The sequence below is a fragment of the Epithele typhae genome, assembly GCF_022376455.1.
Source record: "Epithele typhae strain CBS 203.58 chromosome Unknown BXZ73scaffold_34, whole genome shotgun sequence".
NCBI lineage: Eukaryota > Fungi > Basidiomycota > Agaricomycetes > Polyporales > Epitheliaceae > Epithele > Epithele typhae.
Window position 1 is genome coordinate 118565 of NW_025954225.1, and position 19829 is coordinate 138393.

At 59.4% G+C, this 19829-nt stretch overlaps 10 protein-coding genes across 10 annotated transcripts; 3 read left to right on the forward strand and 7 right to left on the reverse strand.

The window, feature by feature from the left end:
- Positions 1-202: 202 nt before the first annotated feature.
- Positions 203-3051, reverse strand: BXZ73DRAFT_48958 (valosin-containing protein; the record flags this gene model as incomplete). Its single annotated transcript, XM_048020155.1, has 8 exons — positions 203-422; positions 479-1500; positions 1556-2196; positions 2252-2380; positions 2443-2687; positions 2743-2809; positions 2871-2917; positions 2978-3051. The coding sequence occupies 8 exons, from the start codon at positions 3049-3051 to the stop codon at positions 203-205; spliced, it is 2445 nt and encodes an 814-aa protein (XP_047876480.1).
- Positions 3052-3429: 378 nt separating this feature from the next.
- Positions 3430-5139, reverse strand: BXZ73DRAFT_102706 (class III ADH enzyme; the record flags this gene model as incomplete). Its single annotated transcript, XM_048015328.1, has 11 exons — positions 3430-3468; positions 3522-3610; positions 3661-3746; positions 3801-4149; positions 4205-4352; positions 4413-4546; positions 4602-4632; positions 4686-4724; positions 4784-4825; positions 4884-4930; positions 5004-5139. 11 exons carry the CDS (start codon positions 5137-5139, stop codon positions 3430-3432), a joined length of 1140 nt encoding a protein of 379 aa, XP_047876481.1.
- A 418-nt stretch (positions 5140-5557) lies between these two features.
- BXZ73DRAFT_90810 (VPS4-associated protein 1) lies at positions 5558-6174 on the forward strand (the record flags this gene model as incomplete). Its single annotated transcript, XM_048025763.1, has 2 exons — positions 5558-5593; positions 5656-6174. 2 exons carry the CDS (start codon positions 5558-5560, stop codon positions 6172-6174), a joined length of 555 nt encoding a protein of 184 aa, XP_047876482.1.
- A 427-nt stretch (positions 6175-6601) lies between these two features.
- BXZ73DRAFT_78593 (uncharacterized protein) lies at positions 6602-7346 on the reverse strand (the record flags this gene model as incomplete). Its single annotated transcript, XM_048022903.1, has 3 exons — positions 6602-6772; positions 6843-7079; positions 7137-7346. The coding sequence occupies 3 exons, from the start codon at positions 7344-7346 to the stop codon at positions 6602-6604; spliced, it is 618 nt and encodes a 205-aa protein (XP_047876483.1).
- Positions 7347-7775: 429 nt separating this feature from the next.
- BXZ73DRAFT_49186 (nucleoside transporter-domain-containing protein) lies at positions 7776-9445 on the reverse strand (the record flags this gene model as incomplete). Its single annotated transcript, XM_048020200.1, has 4 exons — positions 7776-8282; positions 8342-8962; positions 9019-9158; positions 9232-9445. 4 exons carry the CDS (start codon positions 9443-9445, stop codon positions 7776-7778), a joined length of 1482 nt encoding a protein of 493 aa, XP_047876484.1.
- Positions 9446-9897: 452 nt separating this feature from the next.
- On the reverse strand, positions 9898-11633 carry BXZ73DRAFT_49123 (EF Tu GTP binding domain-containing protein; the record flags this gene model as incomplete). Its single annotated transcript, XM_048020190.1, has 6 exons — positions 9898-10069; positions 10129-10229; positions 10282-10655; positions 10715-11175; positions 11235-11400; positions 11456-11633. Coding segments are annotated over 6 exons (1452 nt in total), but the record flags the coding sequence as incomplete, so codon positions are not given.
- A 260-nt stretch (positions 11634-11893) lies between these two features.
- Positions 11894-15006, reverse strand: BXZ73DRAFT_90813 (HBS1 N-terminus-domain-containing protein; the record flags this gene model as incomplete). The annotated part of the gene is made up of 7 exons (XM_048025764.1): positions 11894-12793; positions 13271-14007; positions 14066-14383; positions 14601-14639; positions 14692-14829; positions 14879-14941; positions 14994-15006. The coding sequence occupies 7 exons, from the start codon at positions 15004-15006 to the stop codon at positions 11894-11896; spliced, it is 2208 nt and encodes a 735-aa protein (XP_047876486.1).
- Positions 15007-15235: 229 nt separating this feature from the next.
- Positions 15236-15897, forward strand: BXZ73DRAFT_102711 (uncharacterized protein; the record flags this gene model as incomplete). The annotated part of the gene is made up of 5 exons (XM_048015329.1): positions 15236-15283; positions 15337-15449; positions 15502-15539; positions 15593-15778; positions 15836-15897. 5 exons carry the CDS (start codon positions 15236-15238, stop codon positions 15895-15897), a joined length of 447 nt encoding a protein of 148 aa, XP_047876487.1.
- Positions 15898-15958: 61 nt separating this feature from the next.
- On the reverse strand, positions 15959-17151 carry BXZ73DRAFT_90814 (uncharacterized protein; the record flags this gene model as incomplete). Its single annotated transcript, XM_048025765.1, has 6 exons — positions 15959-16039; positions 16121-16333; positions 16394-16459; positions 16521-16540; positions 16655-16778; positions 16855-17151. The coding sequence occupies 6 exons, from the start codon at positions 17149-17151 to the stop codon at positions 15959-15961; spliced, it is 801 nt and encodes a 266-aa protein (XP_047876488.1).
- Positions 17152-17748: 597 nt separating this feature from the next.
- Positions 17749-19790, forward strand: BXZ73DRAFT_102713 (MBOAT-domain-containing protein; the record flags this gene model as incomplete). The annotated part of the gene is made up of 9 exons (XM_048015330.1): positions 17749-17808; positions 17866-18092; positions 18150-18176; positions 18230-18356; positions 18407-18477; positions 18528-18812; positions 18865-18934; positions 18982-19230; positions 19281-19790. The coding sequence occupies 9 exons, from the start codon at positions 17749-17751 to the stop codon at positions 19788-19790; spliced, it is 1626 nt and encodes a 541-aa protein (XP_047876489.1).
- Positions 19791-19829: the final 39 nt, after the last annotated feature.

Genomic DNA, 19829 nt, shown 5'->3' on the forward strand with positions numbered 1-19829 from the left:
GAGGAGCAAAGAATGCAATTCGATATACTACAGGGGCCATGATCTAATCGTTGTGGGACAAAGAAAACTACAAGGCGTGATTCCGCGAGGCACTTATGCATCCGTCATACATCAAGAGACAGTGAGTGGGTGTGAGGGAAGGAAAGGCGATCAAAGCTAGACGATGCAAGGCGAAACAAGAGATGGTGGGGAGCCACCGCGCTCATGCGTACAGGTCGTCGTCGTTCGTGTCCTCACCGAACCCTGCGTTGCTCGCCGCGGGCGCGTTGGCCGCAGCAGGCGCTGCAGTGCCCTCGGGGAACTTGAAGTTGTTCCCGAACGAGCGCGACTGCTGCAGGTTCTGGGAGAACATCTCGTACCGCCGGATGTCCGCGTCTGAGACTGAGCGACGAGCAAACTTCATCGCCTCCTCGAAATGGTCCCTATAAAAAGGATTCAGTTTCCAACCTCCGCAGGCACAACGCCCATTGCAGCTTACCTCGTGATGACGGGGACAGGGTCCTCTTCCTCTTCCTCTTCCTCCATCTTTACGTCGCCCGCGTCCTCCTTCTGCTTCTGTTCCCGCGCCTTCCGGATGTCCGCCTCGATTGACTCACGAATCGCGAGCTTCGCTGCACGTTGGCAGATCTCCGTGAGGTCGGCACCAGAGAAACCGTGCGTGTGCTTGGAGAGGAAGCTGAGGTCGACGTCGGGCGCGACGGGCGACTTGCGGAGCGCGGCTTTGAGGATGTCGAGACGCGAGGTCTCGTCGGGGAGGGGAATGTAGATGAGCTGGTCGAGACGACCGGGACGGAGAAGAGCAGGGTCGATCTGGTCGGGCCTGTTCGTCGCGCCAATGATGAAAACGTTCTTCTTGACGTTCATGCCGTCCATCTCCGTGAGGATTTGGTTCAGCACACGGTCGCCTGCACCGCCAGCGTCGCCCGAGGAGCCACCACGGGCCTTCGCGATCGAGTCCAACTCGTCGAAGAACATGACACACGGCGCGGCCGCACGGGCCTTGTCGAACACGTCACGGACGTTCGCCTCCGACTCACCAAACCACATAGTGAGCAGTTCGGGACCCTTGATGGAGATGAAGTTGGCCTGGGTCTCGTTGGCGATGGCCTTCGCGAGGAGCGTCTTACCGGTACCCGGAGGACCGTAGAAGAGGACACCCTTCGATGGTGACATGCCGTACTTGATGAACTTTTCGGGGTGCTCGACGGGGTACTGCACGGTCTCCTGGAGCTCTTGCTTGACCTTGACGAGACCACCAATGTCCTCCCACTTGACAGTGGGAACCTCGACGACGGTTTCACGAAGGGCCGAAGGGTTCGACGTGCCAAGAGCGAAGCGGAAGTTCTCCATCGTAACGCCGAGCGAGTCGAGGACCTCCGCGTCAATGGTGTCCTCGTCGAGGTCGATGAGGTCCATCTTCTCACGGATCTGCTGCATCGCGGCCTCGGAGCAAAGCGCAGCGAGATCAGAACCGACGTAGCCGTGAGTGTCGGCGGCAATCTATGTGGTAGATCGCGTAAGCGATAATCTAAGCGACAAATGACGAAGGACATACCTGCTCAAGGTCAACGTCGTCGGCGAGTTTCATGTTCTTCGTGTGTATACGGAGAATTTCGAGACGGCCAGTCGGGTCGGGGATGCCAATGTCGACTTCACGGTCGAAGCGACCGAAGCGACGAAGGGCAGGGTCGATAGAGTTGGGACGGTTCGTCGCAGCCATAACGACGACGTTCGAGCGAGCCTTGAGGCCATCCATGAGAGTGAGAAGCTGGGAGACGACACGGCGTTCGACCTCGCCGTTCGTCTTTTCACGCTTCGGTGCAATGGAGTCGATTTCATCAATGAAGATGATTGACGGCGAGTTCTTCTCCGCCTCCTCGAACGCCTTGCGCAAGTTGCTCTCGGATTCTCCGGCCATCTTGGACATGATTTCGGGACCGTTGATGAGGAAGAAAAATGCTCCGGTCTCATTTGCGACCGCACGTGCCATGAGTGTCTTACCCGTGCCAGGAGGGCCATACATGAGAATACCACGCGGGGGCTTGATACCGATAGACTTGAAGAGCTGGGGATGGCGGAGAGGAAGCTCGACGAGCTCACGGATCTGGGCCATCTGCTTCCTGCAGCCACCAATGTCGTCGTAGCCGACCTCGTTGAGGTTTGACTCTTCGTCCTCTCGCTTGACAGGGTCGCCCTCTGAAGCGCCGCTTGCGTCAGCGCGTACAAAACCCTAGTTGCCGCATATACGCACCTGTATGGATGACTGTGTCCTGCGCGACGATACAGTACTCTGCCGGGTCGGTCTCAATGACCTTGAACTCCACTGTCCTCATACCACCGCGGACGAGGAAGGTGTCGCCCTTGCGCACAGGCCGGTAGGCTGCCAAGCAAACGCCATTCAGACCCATTTATGCCGCAGCATACACAAGTGAAACGACGCACCCTCGAGGAAGTAAGGCTTGAGGTAGACATCGAAGATGTTACCACTGAGGCCCTCGACCGAGTCATCGAAGGGGAGAACGTGGATGCGCTTGCCGTACTTGATGTCCAGGCACGGGTGCACGTTGACCATGTCGCCGAGCTTGACGCGAAGGTTGTTGCGGGCCACCTTGTTCATCTGAATCTTGCCCTCCTCGACGTCGTCCGAGCTCAGGCAGATCAGGACTGTATCGTGCCGCTTCTTGCCACTGCACGCAGTGTAAGAAATAAGCTCAATGAAGGACCAATCTTGCCAATACACACCGGACGATGATTGTGTCTCCGCGGAAGAGCTGGAGAGTCTCCATGGTCGCGGGGTTGAGGGTCGCCACTGCGAAGCGAACCCATCGTCAGGGCGTCGCACATACCGCGATTAACGAGTTTCCACATACCAGAGTTGTCATCGGAAGTCGCCTCGTCGACGATGAGACGGTTGGGGCTGCGAATGCAGCATGAGCACGCCGCCCATCAATCTAGCCACAGGTGCTGCGGCACTCACGATTTCTTAGGCCGGAGGATGGCGGTGGAAGTGTCGTTGGGCCCAGGGCCCGAGGGTGCGCCAGAAGGATCCATTTTCGTCGTGCTGGGTCGTAAACTAGGGATGGAAAGAGCGAGAGGGAGGGGACGGGGACGAGCTTATGAGGACAAGAGCAAGGGCGACGCGCGTCCCTCCTCATTACCCGACGCGTCACGCTGCCTCGTGCGAATATTGGCCCGCGTTTCCGGATAGTTCCAGCACATTCTCACGGCGCTCCGTTTGGCAACTTCCTGCAACAAATCCACTGCTCGCTGACTCCTGGCTGGGAGCGTACGTGGCCGCTGCGGTAAGTAAGCACAGCACCAACGTGCGCATCGGAGATACTCGGCGATTGCTACTAATAAAACAACGTAGATGATACATGATAGGTGGTACTTCGGCGACGGTACACTACACCCCGGGGCCACGGATGCTTAGGACATGTTGACGACGCAACGAATGCACTCTCCGCTCTGGAAATTCGTGAATCAATAGCCAATGGAGACCTTTCGAACGGCCGACTTACATGCATGTCATGGAAGCCCTCGTTGATCTCTGCGAGCGTGCGGTTATGGGTGACGTACTCGTCGATCTTAACTTTACCCTGGAGGTAGTCTGCGTGATGCATTTTAGTGCGGCCCGACGTACAGTATTTCACAACACACCCTCGACAAGGCCAGGGATCTCGGTGCGGCCCTTGACACCACCGAACGCGGATCCACGCCAGGTACGACCGGTAACCAGCTGGAAGCTGGCGAAGAGAGTTAGTACGTCTTTCACGGTTTGCGGCCTATAGCACACTCACGGACGAGTAGAAATCTCCTGACCGGCGGCAGCAACACCGATGATGGTGCTGACACCCCATCCTTTGTGGCAAGCCTCGAGCGCGGCACGCATAACATGCACGTTCCCAGTTGCATCGAAGGTGAAGTCAAGACCGCCATCGGTTATCTCGACGAGGTGGTCCTGGATGCGCTTGCCTTCAGGCAGAGTCGATGGGTTCACGAACTCGGTAGCACCGAACTTCTTCGCCCACGACTCCTTGCCAGGGTTCGTGTCGACCGCAATGACGCGCGACGCGCCAACGAGAGCAGCAGTCGAAATACAACCTAGGCCGATAGCACCACACCCAAAGACGGCGACGCTCGAGCCCTCTGCAAATTAAGCGGTCAGCCTCCCATACATGCATTATGCACGAAGTAGACATACTGATGCCCGGCTGCTTCACTACGGCACCCCAGGCGGTGGTGATACCACAACCAAGCAGGCAGACGCGTTCGAGAGGCGCCTTCTTGTCGACGGCGACCACAGAGACGTCGGCGACGACGGTGTATTGCGAGAACGTCGACGTACCCATCTGTACCGGAACGTATTTAAGCTCGCTCTGCGCATCCCCGACGAACGTCGAAACACTCACGAAGTGATGGATGGGCTGGCCCTTGCAGGTGAAGCGCACGGACTTGTCGGGCATGAGACCTGCGCCTTGCGTCGCACGAACGGAGCCGCACAGGTTCGTCTTGCCGCTCTTGCAGAACTTGCACTCGCGACATTCTACATGCCGCCTGCTCAACCTCGCGTCCTGCGCGCAGACCAAAGGAAGACTCACCGGCGGTGTAGAGAGGGATGACATGGTCGCCCTGCAAAGTCCCGTTCACCGTCCGCGTTCCCACGCGCATACAACAAGACTCACCACAGCGACGCTGGTGACACCCTCGCCGACGGACTCGACCTACGCTCGCACCGCTCAGCATCGCATACGAGCAGAGCGTCTGACGGAAATGAACGCACAATGCCGCCGCCCTCATGTCCGAGAATGACGGGGAAGAGGCCCTGCGTCGCGAAGCGTTTATCTCCGAGCTCGGCTAGATCGACGGACGCGGCTGCTCACCTCGGGGTCCTTCCCGCTTCGCGTGTATTCGTCGGTGTGGCAGATGCCTATGATCCGCGCGGCCGAAAGAAGGGCGGGGGTGAGCAGCGCAGCGGCACCGCGTCGGTGAGGGGAACGCACCAGTCCAGAGGATCTTGATGCGCACTTCGTGCGCGCGTGGCGGCGCAACCTCGACCTCCTCGAGCTTGAGCGGCTCGCCGGCGCCCCAGCACACAGCGGCCTTGCAGACGATGGGCTTGCCCGCGGTATCAGACATTTGGCAAGATGGGGTGTGAGACGAGAGAGCGGGTTAAGGGGCTGCAGCGAACACAGACGGCGGGAGGCTCGTCGTCATCGGTGGAATCGTAGATATACTCGCGCCCACCCGGTTTATCGCAGCGATCGATGCGCCGATCTCGCCCGCCCCCTGCGCCCGCTTGCCCGCTCTTCCTCGCCAGGTGCACCGTGCGCCCGGGCCCCCGCGGGGCATTCACCGAAGCCCCGCGCGGGAGGACGCGGAAGGCTCTCGCGCAGGCGCGCGCCCCGGTGGCCGTCGTGGTGGGACCCGCAGGTCAGGTGCTCACACCGTCTCCCACATCCGGCGCGGTGCGCTCACGCGCGTCGCACGTTACCCACATCCCCAGACCCCCACCCCCTCAGCCTGCGCACCCCGTGTCACCATACGGTCACCACCCATGTCATCGCCGCTCACGAACTTGTACTACAAGCGCGTCAGTCCGCCCCGCCCCGGCTCCGTCGCGGGGAGCCCCGCACGCTGACCTCCCGTGCGCAGGCGGTGGGCACCGAGAAGGCGTGCTACGTCTGCCACAAGCCCACCAAGACGGTGCTCGCGACGCTCAACACGACCGACTTTCTCTACACCTGCGACACCCACCTCGCCGACCCGGGCTTCGCAAGTCAGGTGGGCGCCGTCTCGGATGGCGTGGGCGCGGGCGGGGCGAAGAAGATGGGCCTCAGCTCGGAGGAAATCGCGAAGGTGAAGGCGGAGTGGGAAGAGCGCCAGAAGAAGAAGGCGGATAAAGCGAAGGAGAAAGAGAAGGATAAGGACAAGGATAAGGACGACAAGGAGAAAGACGGGGAGGACGAGAAGAAATCCAAACCGTCGCCGTCGCTCACGCCCGCGACGAGTGCGTCCCCGCCCCCAGCGCCGACGCCGACGCACCAGCGGTATACACTCCACCGCGACATATTCGCCCTCCGCCTCGCTGAGCATCGTAGAAAGAGACAAGCTGCGCAGGCGAAGGATCTCGCTCCGCGCTTCCCCGGGGCACCAGTGGGCCGCCTTCCATGATACCCTGTTCCTTCCGACACCGTTTCGCTTCAACTGTTGTATAATGTTCATTGTCTATCTCGGGCATAGATCTCAAGAAGTCTTGGCTGGCTCCGGGACGTCTCGGTGAGTGTCTCAGCTGTTATGATCCTATGACCGACATCCAGAGCGTGACCTGAGGAGACTCGTTGGGATACGGATCTCAGCATTCTTCGTGGCTCAACGCATGATAGTCTCATTGAGTGGCTTCGGTGGATGTCGGGCCGTCTCTGGGACATTACATAGTTTCGTTGACGAATGCTCACACATCACCCATTCAGGTTCGATGGCACTCGTATACATCCATGAAAATGCCGGGACGACGTACCCTTGGATATCTTCTGCTGTACAATAGACCCACAGTTTACTCATACAAACGCCCCGCGTCAAGTTGGTAAAGTTCAAGCGTTCACGCCCGACCTTCCGGACGACGTCCACCGCGGTTCGCACCCTCAGGGCCCTCCTGCGGCTTGCTTACATCCCGTTCCGGGTCGCGCGGCATGCCCCCATACCTCTGCTTCTGCTCAGCCTCAGGTCCAGATGCAGGGGGCTCCTCGTAGCGGCCGTTGGTCTCCATCGCCTGCGCCAGGGACATTTCAGTTCCAATCAGCCCCATGACGTCCACTCGGGATCACTCCAGGCAAACTCACCAATCGATACTCCTTCGTCTTCGCACCGGCCTGAGACCACTGGCCCGACAGGGGCGCGTCGGGGCGCTGCACGTCCGAGCCGGTGCCGGAGCCGTCGACCTGGTGCGTCTTGGACGCAGGCTGGGTGGTGTCGACGTCCTTGAAATACGACTCGGCGGTGTGCGGGGTGTCGGCGGAGCGCACCGCGGAGGTTGAGAACATGCGTTTTGTTGGGAGCGCGGCAGGGCTCGACGGTGCCTGCGACGTCGACAGTCAGCGGCTGGATGATGGAGAGGTGCCGAATATGTGGCTTACTGGCTGAGCAGACAACTGGTTGGTTCCACCGGACGCGTCACTTCGAGGGGCGGCCTCCGACTCTGGTGCCTTGTTGGCCGTGCGGGTGACATTGTGAGAGTCACGAGCGGGGTTGGTTTGTGCAGAGAGAACGTATGAGGCGTGAAGGAAGCGCGAGGATGAGGTTGGAAGCACGCGAGAGGCGCGAAGGGTGTTGGAGAGGACGACCATGGCTGAGATGAAGAGAGTTAGGAGAGGGCAACGAACTTTATATACGGGGTGTTGAAGAATCTCGCCTGCTTTACGGATTTCGGCGCGAGACGTCAGTGGGGCCCAGGCAGTGGTTGACGTCATGTGCACCCATCCTTGAAGGGCATACGTACAACACATGATTCACGGCCTCTTCGAGCACACGATTGATCAGCTTGTGTGGCAGCGAAGGCGCAGGAGCATTGGCAGAATCAAAGTGCGAGCATTGTGTGGAAGCGGAATGCGCCCAGCTACCAGTAGCCGGAGTGCCCTCGAGACTGCAAGCACGAATAGTGGGAGTCTTGATCAGCATAGAGCACGATATTAGTCCGCGCTGCGAACGGTATAGTATGCAAGTTCTATATTACACGCAGGGAACCAAACCGTCTATCATTCTATACAACCGCGAGATCACGATGCGAACGGGTTGCAGTCGCACACCGCCCCGCGCACCGCGAAGCTCACCACGCTCCCTACCGCGAGCCCGCCCACGAGGAAGAAGCTTGCGACCGTCGCCGCGACGTCCACGTCCTCCGCGCGACCGCCCAGCCGCGGGTTGTGCGCCAGCGACGGCGCGGCCATCATGCACATGCTCGACACGTAGCCGCTCGAGCCCCCGAAGAGCAGCATGAGCAGCATGAACGCCGCATCTGAGCTGATCACCGGAGACCTCGCCGCGCCCGCGCCCGCGCCCCACTGGACGTTGCAGAGCAGGAAGAGGGGCACGAAGAGCGTGCGGAGGAGCGCGAGTAGCGCAAGGCGCCGCGCCGACCAGACGTGCAGGCGGGGGAAGGAGCAGAGCGTGCGGCCGCCAAAGTCGCCGAGGTTGAACATCAGGAAGTGCACCGCGGTGAACACGAGCGGGTGCACCGCCGGGTTCGTCGACGTCACGGAGACCGTGATGGGCGGGAAGACAGCCTGTGGGCGGTGTGCGTTCAGCGACAGAGACCGGGCTGAGGGTGGGCGAGGCGACTCACTAGTGTCACAACGAAGACGTAGGCCACAGCGAAGTTGAACGTCGCGTTCTGCTTCGCGACCCGCGTCACTTGTCCCTTCCCGTCCACCCTCCTCAGTTCCCGCCTCATGTCCGCGTCCTCGTCGTCTGAAGCCAGTAACGACGCGCCCTCCGACCCGTGCCGCCGCCTCGCGCCCGTCACGGTCTTGTATACCGGCAGAGAAACCAGGTACATCTGTACCGCGACGCACACAACCAGGAAGACGGTCGAGAGCCCGAAGAAGATAAATGCGCTCCGCTCCGCCGGCCCCGCCTGCTCTGCTGCAAGCTCTTCCGCGCTGGCGTTCGCGTCCCCGGGGCGCACCGACGCAAGTGCACTCAATACTTGTACCCCAGATATGACTACCGCGACGGCAGCCTGGCCAGACATGATCGCCTGCATTGCCGCGGGACCAAAGAGAGCGGCGATAGCGACAACCGCGGTCTGGAGGTACGAGCCCGCGGCCGCCTGAAAGACGCCGTTGACGAGGACGAAGGCGAAGAACACACTGGCAGCGGGGTGGGTGTATGTGCTCGCGGCGAGGAGGAGGGAGAGCAGGGCGAGGGCTGCGAGGGAGGATAGGATGCGGCGTGTGTTGGAGGCCTGAGAGGTGTCCCCGTCGTTGAGCGGCGGGGTGGCGCGAACGGAAAGGTACGCACCTTCTTAGCCGTCACAGTTGCGTGTGCGAGGAACCCAAGATTCGCGGCGGTGAAAGTCATGGATAGATACGACGCGAAGATGCCCCGCAGTGGTGTACCGTCGACTCGCGACTGGAAGTATGGTGTCGCGGTGATTAGAGCTATCGTCCGAACCATGTCAGCTGTATGAACTACCACAGGTCCACACGCATATGTGCACTATGAAAGACGCACCATTCCAAGGCAACAGAACAGCACATCCTAATAGAAAATGTATCCAGTGGACCTTCGGGTCTAGTTTGGGATGAGGAAGATTAGGGCCGATAGGACTCATTGGCAGCTCATCGGGGTCGGGGTCGGGGGAGGCGGAAGGGATTGGATTAGAGGCTACAGGAGCCTGAGGAATAGGATGGTAGATGGCATCGGAGACATGTTGATGCTCCGACATAGCGCAGACGAAGAGGGGACCCCCGGGAATGGAGGCGTACGAGAGAGGTGGGAAGGGGAGGCAGAAGCATGGTGGAAGCTACTGGCACGCAGTACTAGTCTGGAGCGCCCAGCCTGTCATGGATTCATGCTCGGGCATCAGAGCCTCCCAAACAAGTCGCCAACGCACTTTCCGGGTGCCGTGCGCAAGTTGAGGCACAACAGACATAGCGTACGCGCACGTGTAACTTTTACTCAGTTGTATACAAGCTGTTGATTTGATATCGATACAGTACTAGTCAGTTCACTGCCGCAGTTCTACAGTTCTTCGGAATGCGGCCATTACTACTTTAATCGCCATTATCGTCTGTTTCACGTCGAACGACCTCTGTTGCCTTCGCAGCCAAAAGCTGTAGTACCACACCTGTAGTACAGCCGACAGAGTCAGTGCAAGGAAATTTCGCATGCGTCCAGTTACACACCTGCTCCGATCGTCTCTCCACCCCTACGAATGAGAATACGGCCCATGTCCTTGTTAACCGAGAATGGTTCAATGGGAATGGACACCGCCCGCGCGGAAGACCCCAGATAGCCTGCCTCTCGGATGGTGATTTCCACCTCAGCAGACATGCCTTTAGTCAGGAACCTGGGACATATGAGCTATATTAGAAGACAGCGGCACGAGGCAAAGGTCAAGACATGTACCTGGGTTTACTCTTCACCACACTCCCGTTCGCCCGGTCCAAGACGGATACAAGTCGAGTGAACGAAGCCGGTACGTCGCGCGAATGGTGGAAGAGCTCGACCTAGAGACGCGTCAGCTCCCCACGCGACCCACGCACCCATCACAACACTTACAGGAGTACCGATAGTGATAGGGATCTGGATCTCGAACACGATTATCTTCGCGGTGAACGCCGTCGCGAGCGGGATGACGTCCGTGGGCCGGCACAGCACACTCCCAATCCCGAGCGCGACGGGATCCACGCCGGTGAGGGTCAGGTTCACGTTCGCGCCGGAACCCGCCCATTGCATGCTGTCGCCGTCGCTGTCGATGGCCTTGACGGTAGCAGAGTCGTCCCCGGGTACGATGCGCAAGCGCTCCCCAACAACCACGACCCCGCCGCACATGCGTCCCGAGACCGCGATGCCGGAGAGCGTGCCCTTGAAGACGTTGGAGATGGGGAAGCGCAGAGGGGCGTTGATGTCGCGTGTTGGCGGTTCGAGGGCGTCTGGAAACCACGGAAAGTAAGCTTCTGCATCCACAAGCGCGAATACGCGCGACTCGTACCAAGTAGATCCACCAGCGTCGGCCCCTTGTACCACTCGAACAGGGGCGAGCCCTTCGGCTCCGCCTGTGCAAGGTTCACGCCCGTCATAGCAGCAACAGGCACGAACTTGGTTTTGCTGGGGTGGAAGCCCGACTGGGCGAGGAACGGCTTCAGGAGCTCGCAAATCTCGACGTACCGCGCGCGGGACCATTCGACCTGGTCGAGCTTGTTCACGGCAACAACGACCTGCGCAACGCCGAGGCTGCGGACGAGGATGAGGTGCTCACGCGTCTGGCCGCCACGGTCGAAGCCGGCCTCGAATTCCCCGACGGCAGCGTCGACGACGAGCAGCGCCGAGTCGGCTTGAGAGGCGCCGGAGATCATGTTCGGGATGAAATCCTTGTGACCAGGAGCATCGAGGATGGTGATGACGCGGTGCGGTGTGGTCAGGGTCTGCAGAGCGATGTCCATGGTGATTCCCCTGAGAGGAGGGACTAAGCATGTTCTCAACTGGCATGTTGGCCGTGCACTCAGACTCACCGTTCGCGTTCTTCTTGCGTCCCGTCGAGCCCCCACGCCCAACTGAAGCTGCTCTTGCCAATCTTCGCGCTCTCGCGCTCATTCGCGTACCGCTGCTTCTCATCCACCCGGCCGAGCTCATACAACAGTCGGCCCATCATCGTGGACTTCCCCGCGTCGACGTGGCCTGCCGCTCCGTGTCATCATTCTCACTCAAATGCGACGACGCCTGGGATACTCACCAACGACGACCATACTCAGCGACTTCTTCTCGCTCTTCTCTTGCACCGCCAACGCTGCCTTCGCCTCCACAATCAACTTCTCTATCACCGCCGGGGTCTTCGCAGGCTCGTCCGGGATCGCCTCTAGCGGCTCGTCGTCATTGAGGTTCAGCCCGGCGATGTCAAGCTGGCTCTGATCTGTCGCGCCCACGGGTCGAGAAGCTACCGGAGCCTTGGCCGCCTTCTTAGTTTTGTTCGCCTCGGCCTCTGCCTTCTTAGCAGCCTTCTCGCGTTCTTTGGCAGCTGAATATCATTGACAAGTTACATTGTTAGTACATGCACAGTCCTCCGAATCAAATATAGGGGGAGGGTTGAAGAATATGGGGAACACTAGAGTGGCAACAACGACAAAAGCCCAGATTGAAGGAAATGAAGGAAAAAGAGAGGTGATCAAGTAAATCAGCGCGAGGACGCCGAAATCACAGAGGAGACGGTCGTGGACCGCGCGAGCGACGTGCCCCGCCGCGCGTTGAACACTACGTCGTCCGGGCTGGGGGAGTCGAACGCGAAGCCCCGCATCAGCGGGAGCGGGCTGGGGGGCATCGTCGGCGTCTTCTCCTCGCGCTCCGTCCGTTTCGAACCCGAGGAGCGGCCGCTCTCTAATTTGCCCTTGGAGGAACGCCTCCGGTCCCGCTCAGCCTTGTGGTGCTGGCAAAGGTGGACGCCGTCCGAGCCGTTGAGCGAGACGGTGTCGACCTCCTCGGTGACGAGCACGGTCGCGAACACAGACGGGGGTGCGCGGGAGCGGATGGCACTGGCGGAGAACATCGGCACCTCTATAACTGGTAGGTCGGCTTCTGGCTCTGGCTCCGGTTGTTTCGAACGGGCCGACTTGCTCTTCATCGCGAGCTTCGACTGCTTCGAGTCTGATGTCTTGCGTGGGGTCTGCGGCCCGGTTTGCATTGGAGGAAGCGGCTGCACCTCTGGCTTTGGAGGACGGATTTGGTTCTTTGACAGCAACCCGGCGAGAGATTGGTATGACGTGGTGATCGCGGTTGTAGCGGTTGCGCCGTTCGCAGTGGGAGTCAGGTACTCCGTCGTAGTTCGCGGAAGGATGAACCCAGGCTGAGACGGGGAGTGTGGTTTCGTCTTGCTCTGCTCCTGCGCTTTGGCCTGTGCCAACTTCGCCAACTTCGACAGCTGCCTGGGTTGGGGCGACGCAGATGGTTTCGTCCGTGGCGGACTCGAAGCAGGGGGTGGAGTGACTGGGGGTGGCGAACGAGGGACCTGCACAGACGGTTGGGTCGATGACGTCGAAGACTTGGCTGAGCGAGGTGGAGACTGAGCGGCCTCGTATACCTGGGGAGACAACGGGTAGGGCTGATAATGTCGCGGCGGGGCTTCGTACGGCTGTGGGGGCGGCTGGTACGGCTGTGGGGGCGGCTGGTACGGCTGTGGGGGCGGCTGGTACGGCTGTGGGGGCGGCTGGTACGGCTGTGGGGGCGGCTGGTACGGTTGTGGGGGCGACTGATACTGCTGTGGGGGTGGTGGCGACTGGTATGGCTGGGGAGGCGACTGGAGCTCCGGAGAGGGCGACTGGTACTGCATTTGATACTGCTGGGGTGCCGAATGCCAGAGAGGAGGAAGGGTGTGGACGACCGGGGGCGGAGTCTCGTCGTCACGCGCGGTGCCACTGTCCGACTCTGACCTAATCGCCGCCCACCCTCTGAGGTCGGCCGGAGGCGGCGAGAGTGGTGGGGTGGGCGTAGGTGCGGTCGACGGGGACATGGGGACAAGTGGGAAGTTCGACTGCACCAGGGGAAAGTTCGTCGGTACAAGAGGGAATCTGTGGTGCGACTTCGGTGGGGGCGTAGGTGGCACCGTTGATTCTACAACAGATGGCTCTGGGGGCATCGACCGGTCCAGAGCCTCGAATACCATTGCGCTTTGTATCGCCTGCTCGACCTTGCGCGTCACAGAGGACGTTGTTGTCATGATCGATGAGTCAGAGCCGATGATAGAGGGAAGTCGTGGTGGCAAGAGGGAGACCGTTGAGCCGACGCCAGGGCGCAGAGCAGGATATGTGATCTGGCTCGCCCGCTCGGTGCGCGTCACGGAGGAGCGAGAGCTTGCGCTAACGCTGCTCGCGCTAGACTTCGCACTAGAGCGAGAGCTGGCGAGTTGCGAAAGCTTGGACTTTTTAGCCGTCTTCTCACCCGTCGCGCTACTTGAGATAGCGCTCGAGGCAGTCTCGAAGTGGTCGGTGCTACTCTCTTCTGCTGCAAGCGCCTTCGGTGCGGACTTTTTGGTCCCCAGCGACACCTCGGAGCGTCCCTGTCGAGGTAAACTCGATTTCGACTTGTAATCAGGAATATCCGGGATGTTGTCGATGTCCACGGACGGGAGATCGACAATAGTAGGGGGGCGTGAGCTCCTCTCCGACGACGAAGATGACCAGTTGTACTGAGGAGGGCCGCCCGGCGAACCGAGGTCATGCAGAGACAGGCGGCGCAGTGCAGAAGACGAAGGAGACGGTGGGATTTCATTGGGATCCGCCATCCTCTCTTTACGTTCTTGTGGCAAAGCGTCATCAGACGGCTTCTAAGGCGCAGGAATATAGGAGCGACTCACCGATCATCTGCCCGTAGTCTGTCGTGATTGAAGACATGAGTGTCCCTCGAGAACCCGCCGGCAGTCCATGCAGCATCGCGAACGGCGAGGGTGCGGGTGGCCAGTCCTTGCTGTCCTCCGAATACTCCGTCTGCTCCGCGATGGTGTACAGACTTCCTGGTCGCGTCGAGGCGCGTGTGGTTTCCTGCTCCGAGGACGAGACGTATTCGCTCTGAGTGAGACGGACGAAGGGGACGTTGTGCCGCCCAGAGCCGTTGTCAGACGGAGGAGACCAGTCCGCGTAATCGTCGGGCGGAGGAATGGGGAGCGGCTTCCCGTCTTGATCGAAGGAGGAGCCGGATGCTGGGGATCGCGAGGAGACGTCAGCGCGCTGTGAGGGCAGGCTCTGCAGGGAAGACGAGTGCACCTTCTCGATGCCGCACGAACTATGAAGCAACGGACGCCATTCCACGCCATCACAGAGATACAAAGGCAGGACGCGAAAGGCGGCAAAGAACAAGGGGGGATGGGTACAACATAATAGGCCGAAGCTCACCTTTCCTTTCCTGGGCCGCGACCTTGCGCTCTTGCTCCTCTGTAGGAATATATGACGCCTTTTCCTGCGCGCGCGGTTGAAGGCTGCTTACCGATGAGGTACGCTGCGCTCTTCTCAACGTCGAAGTAGTAGTGGTACAAGGCGTCCTTGATCTCCGCGTCCGTGATTGGTGAGTGTTTCTCGTCTCCGAGAATGGCGCGTATGTGCTCGAGGCCGCTCATGAGTTTGTCTGCGAACGGTTTCAGCGCATTTTCCGAGCTCGTGACGCAGCGACGCACCATAATCCTCATTGCTGAGGTCCTCGTACCCCCCATCGTCCATCGCTCCGTCGTCCATCTCCTCTGCAGCAGGTTGTGGGTGAGAATCCGGACAAGAGTCCGCAAGTCTGCCTACCGTCGAGATCCATGTTGCGTATAAACCGATGGCGAGACATGGTGTCGAGTCCGAGAACACGGTGAGGGTGCAGCAGAAGGAGCGAGACGGACCCAATGAAGTTGAACTTCACAGGCTGAGAACGCCCGATCTAACCGGCGTTGTAACTTGTCACAACGCGTGACGAACACTACGACGCGCGCGACGCGACGAGCGAGCGACGGGTCTGCCTCCTCCTCCTCCTCCTCCTGCTGTCTACCATCATGTTCAACCTCTCTGCTACGCGTGCGGCTCTTCGCGCACCCGCTCGGGTATGTGCTCTCCGAGCTTCCCTTCCAAATCCGCGCCAAACAATTGTCTACAGGCATTCTCAACGTCTGCCGTGCGCGGTCGAGACATGGCGAAGCTTACCCTTATCGGTCGCCTTGGGCAGGACCCGGAGGTGCGCGTCGCAAAGAACGACGCGGAGTACGTTACGTATGTTTTTTGTCTGCATTGCGCGCTCCAGCATCCTCTGATTCCACACCAGCTACACTGTGGGCACCTCCACATCGCGCCCTGCGCCAGGTCCGTCTTGTGTACGCAACTTATTATGGTTGATCCTAACTCTACATCGTTAGATTCCGACACTCCTGCCACTCAATGGCACCGCATTGTGGCCTTCAACTCAACCGCAAAGGAATACCTGACCACTGTCAAGAAGGGTTCACTTGTCTTCGTGGAAGCAGACTACGATGTGCGCCAACCCGACCCGGAAGCAAGCCCAGATACCCCGGAAGGACAGCGAATGATCCTACTCCGACACAGTATGCATATTCTCCTTTGCATGGGTATTGATCCCTCACCATGTTGTCGTATGCCAGGGGAACTCAATGTCCTTCGTGCACCATACTCAGCCGGCCGGTCAGAGGGCGAAGCGCATTAATCGTCATCGCGATGTCTCATGTCGGCCCGGTACATGCGTACACTACCTCTCCATCCTAATGTCAATACTCGCTCTCTTCCCCCTGGGTGTGGTCATCGTAATGGTCATGCATGCCGCGGGACGCAGGGTCACGGACCCATTCCTGAGCAGGAGGAGAGGGGGACAGGCGAGTCCGTGAGTCGCTCCGGGCGCGCAAATCGAGACTGGACCGGCGCCGGCGTACCGTGCTTGGGGGGCGGGGCGCGTGGGTATGGCCCGTGTGCTGGTGGGACATGGAGAGGATCGTCGGCAGGCTCGGAGTCAAGCTCGACATGCCCGTGCTCGTACCCAAATTGGTGCTCATGCCGGTCGTCATTTGGGCTTGGGGAGGTCCTACGCTGACGATGTTTGGGCGGTCAAGCTTTTTGAGATAGTCGCGAACGGCAGTGACAACCAGCTGCCGTGTTCCGAGGTCGTTAGTGTGTGGACAGAGATGCGTTAGCTGCGGGGTGCGCACATGGTGGTCATCTTGACTAGACCCGGAATAGCAGGCCACGATAGCGATGGGGCAGCATGGTGCGTTCTATGCGTGGGCTCAGCCACCCGCTCACGACGTCATAACCAGATCAACAGCGTGTCCTCACCTCCAACCATATTGGAAACGCTGCTAAAAACACGATTAGCAAGGGAGGTCACAAAGACACGAGATGACGCGTCGAAAACGCGACAAACGCGTGTAGAACACACAGAATAGTGCTGGTTGTATGCGCGCACGTACCTCCGCCACCAATCCTGTACTCGGTTTGGATACCGAGCTGTCGTTGGGTCTTTCCCATTGCGTTCATGCCTTTTTCGACATACCAACTTGAATGTCCTGTCCGCCGTGTGACTGAAATCATGCTCTAGGTGCGTGCGGTCATTGACTGTACGGATGACGTACTGCGAGTGCGTGTGCACGCAGGCCACATCAGTACGCACCTCTAGTGTTCTCCAGCTGTCTAGGCTCACGTCGCCGCCGTCGACCCCTCCACCCAAGTTTCCGACGGTGCAGGAGAAAAGGGTGTGGCCGGCAATGGTCTGGATGGAAAGGACCATCCCGCGGACCTTGACGTGACGTGAAGAGGCGCGGAAGCGTTTGCGAAGGGAGAGTCCGAGCATGACGGCGGCATCGGAGTCAAAGGAGGGGAAGCGGTAGAGGGCTTCTTCGTTGAGTGCTTGCGTGGCTAGCTCGGCCTCACTTGGTGGCATCGGACCTTGGTTGAAGCCGTTGAACATGGCGAGGGACGTCAAGGAGGCGTGAGGGGTTGTAATGGGCAGTCAGGGAACGAGAGTAGGACGGTAGGTGTACAGCAAAAGACGAGGGCAGAAGAGAGACACCGGGGGGACGAAGGCGCGGTGGTTGGTTGTGGGGACGCGGGAGAGGCGCGGCACGAGAGCAGCCGTGCCGGGCGAACGAGGAACATGAGGCTGCTTTGGCAGAGACGAACGCCGAATGCCCTCGGCTGCTTTCCAGTCCAGTACACCCTCGAGCTTTGTGTGTCACGGAGGCCCGTTGCGCCGGTTGGGGAGGCGGGCAGCTGCATTCGGGGATCGGCGTAAAGAGACAAAATGTCAAAGCACCTTCGACCGAGGCAGATCTGAGGGCAGTCAACTCCGCCCCGGAGGTCCGAGTTGCCCCCAAAGGAAGGTGGACGGCCACGTGCGCCAGCCAGTTGGGTTGGGGAACGCGATCCTCTCCGACTTCCGTCGGTTTCTGCTCCTCCTGCGACGTCTCGCGTCGCTCTCCCCGGCGGCTTCTGCTGCTTCCTCTGTACTATATCTACCCCTGCTTCTACCACACGCTTTCATCCCCGCCCCGCTCCGTCCGCCATCATGGACGCGCTTTTCGTCCCCATCGCGGATGCCACAGGTGCTTCAGTCGACCAGATCAAAGTGCGCTCTCCTTCGTTGTCCTCTTGCCCCGCATACATTGACCTTGTACTTGTGCAGCTCATCTCATGCCTTCTCTTTTCCTATCCCCTTGGCAGTCTCTACATCCGCATTCCAGCCTCGCATCCTGAACTCAAGCATATATTCAGCATATTCATCTCCTTCTTCTACCTCATCCCTGTCCTATGGCTCTGGGGCGGAGCGCTCCAACTCCTAGCAAGTGTTGTGGGCACGTATTACATTGTCAAAAAGAACCAGTCCAAGTCGATGCCCTGGCTCGTGTTTGCGTGAGTGTTCAGTCCAGCTCATGATGCATTCTGCGTGTTCATCCACGAGGCGTATAGGTTGACTATGGCCCATCTCACCGTGACGTAAGTCCGACTATATGCGCGCGTTATTTCCTCCTTACCTACCGCCTCTGTAGGCACATCATTCGCATGAGTGACGACTCCGTCTACGACCGCGTCGAGATCTCGGGGCCGCAAATGGTTCTCACTATGAAACTCACAACCTATGCGTGGAACGTCTTCGATGGGAGGCGACCTGCTGAGGTTCGTGCACCTTGCTTCGCGTCTCATCGGTCTCGTAACTCTGCGTGCAGGAGCAAGACAAGTGGCAAACCGCTCAGCGCATCGTCGACTACCCGTCTTTGTTGGAGTTCCTGGGGTTCACGTAAGTGACGACCACCTAATCCGCGTGGCTCTATGTTCATATCCTCCTAGATTCTACTTTCCTGGATTCCTCGTTGGGCCTTACCTTACCTACAATGAGTACCAAGCTCTCGTCACTGGGTCTCTTTACAAAGAAGCCGAGAACCACGAACTGCAGATTTTGGACGAGGCCCACCATCTCTCTCAACGTCTGGTACCCCACGGTCGCAAGCGAGTTGCTTACAGGAAGATGTTCACCGGTCTTCTCTTCCTCGGACTCTTCGTTCTATTCTACCCGGAGTTTAACTACTCGTATCTCGTGACCGACGGCTTTGAGGCCAGACGTACGCTCTCTCGGTAAGTTTCATTGCCCCAGCTTCGGCTAGGCCATCGCGCTGACTGAACACAGCCTGCTCTTCCTGCAAGTTTGTGGCTTCTTTGAGCGCACCAAGTACTATGCTGTATGGACGCTGACGGAGGTAATTGATATCCATATAAGCCTACGTTTGATCTCACATGTGTCCAGGGTGCAGCGATCCAGACCGGCCTGGGATTCACCGGGTACTCAGAAAGCGGGCGCACCAAATGGGAGGGAGCTGCCAATGTCAACGTCTGGAATATCGAGCTCGCGGAGAACCTGAAGGTGCTTCTCGACTCCTGGAATATGAAGACCAACGTCTGGCTGCGGGAGTGTGTATACAAGCGTGTTACGCCTCAAGGCAAGAAGCCTGGGTTCAGGAGCAGCATTGCGACCTTTGCGACCAGTGCTTTCTGGGTGAGTACACAATCTCTCTTCTCAGTTAGTGAAACTGAACTCTCCTACAGCACGGCCTTGCCCCGGGCTATTACCTTTCGTTCATCTTCTTCGCCTTCGTCCAGACGTGCGGTCGCCTCGCCCGTACCTACATCCGTCCACTCCTGCTTCCTGCCACCTACGTCTCCGCCCGTGGCGCGCCGCCTCCTCCGCAGACACACAAGAAACAGATGTACGACACCCTCGGGATGCTCATCACCGTCACCCTCACCAACTACGGCACCCTCCCCTTCATGCTCCTCGCCATCGACGACTCCATGGTTGCGTGGAACAGCGTGTACTGGTACGGGCACTTCCTCATCGGCGCCGCCCTCCTTTTCTTCTACTCGGGCGGCACCGTGTTGCTCGCGCAGCTCCAGGCAGTCCGTGTCAAGCGCTCCGCGTTCCAGGTCGAGCGCGACGAGATTAACCGTGCTGTCAAGGGTGGGCCACCGGGGACCCCTGGGCGCATTCCGACGCTGCCACCGCTCGACGAGGCCGCGCAGGAGATTGAAAAGGAACTTGGGAAGTTGGTGAAGTGAGGCCGAACGTCATTGGGGTGTTGGAAGGTGTTGGAAGAG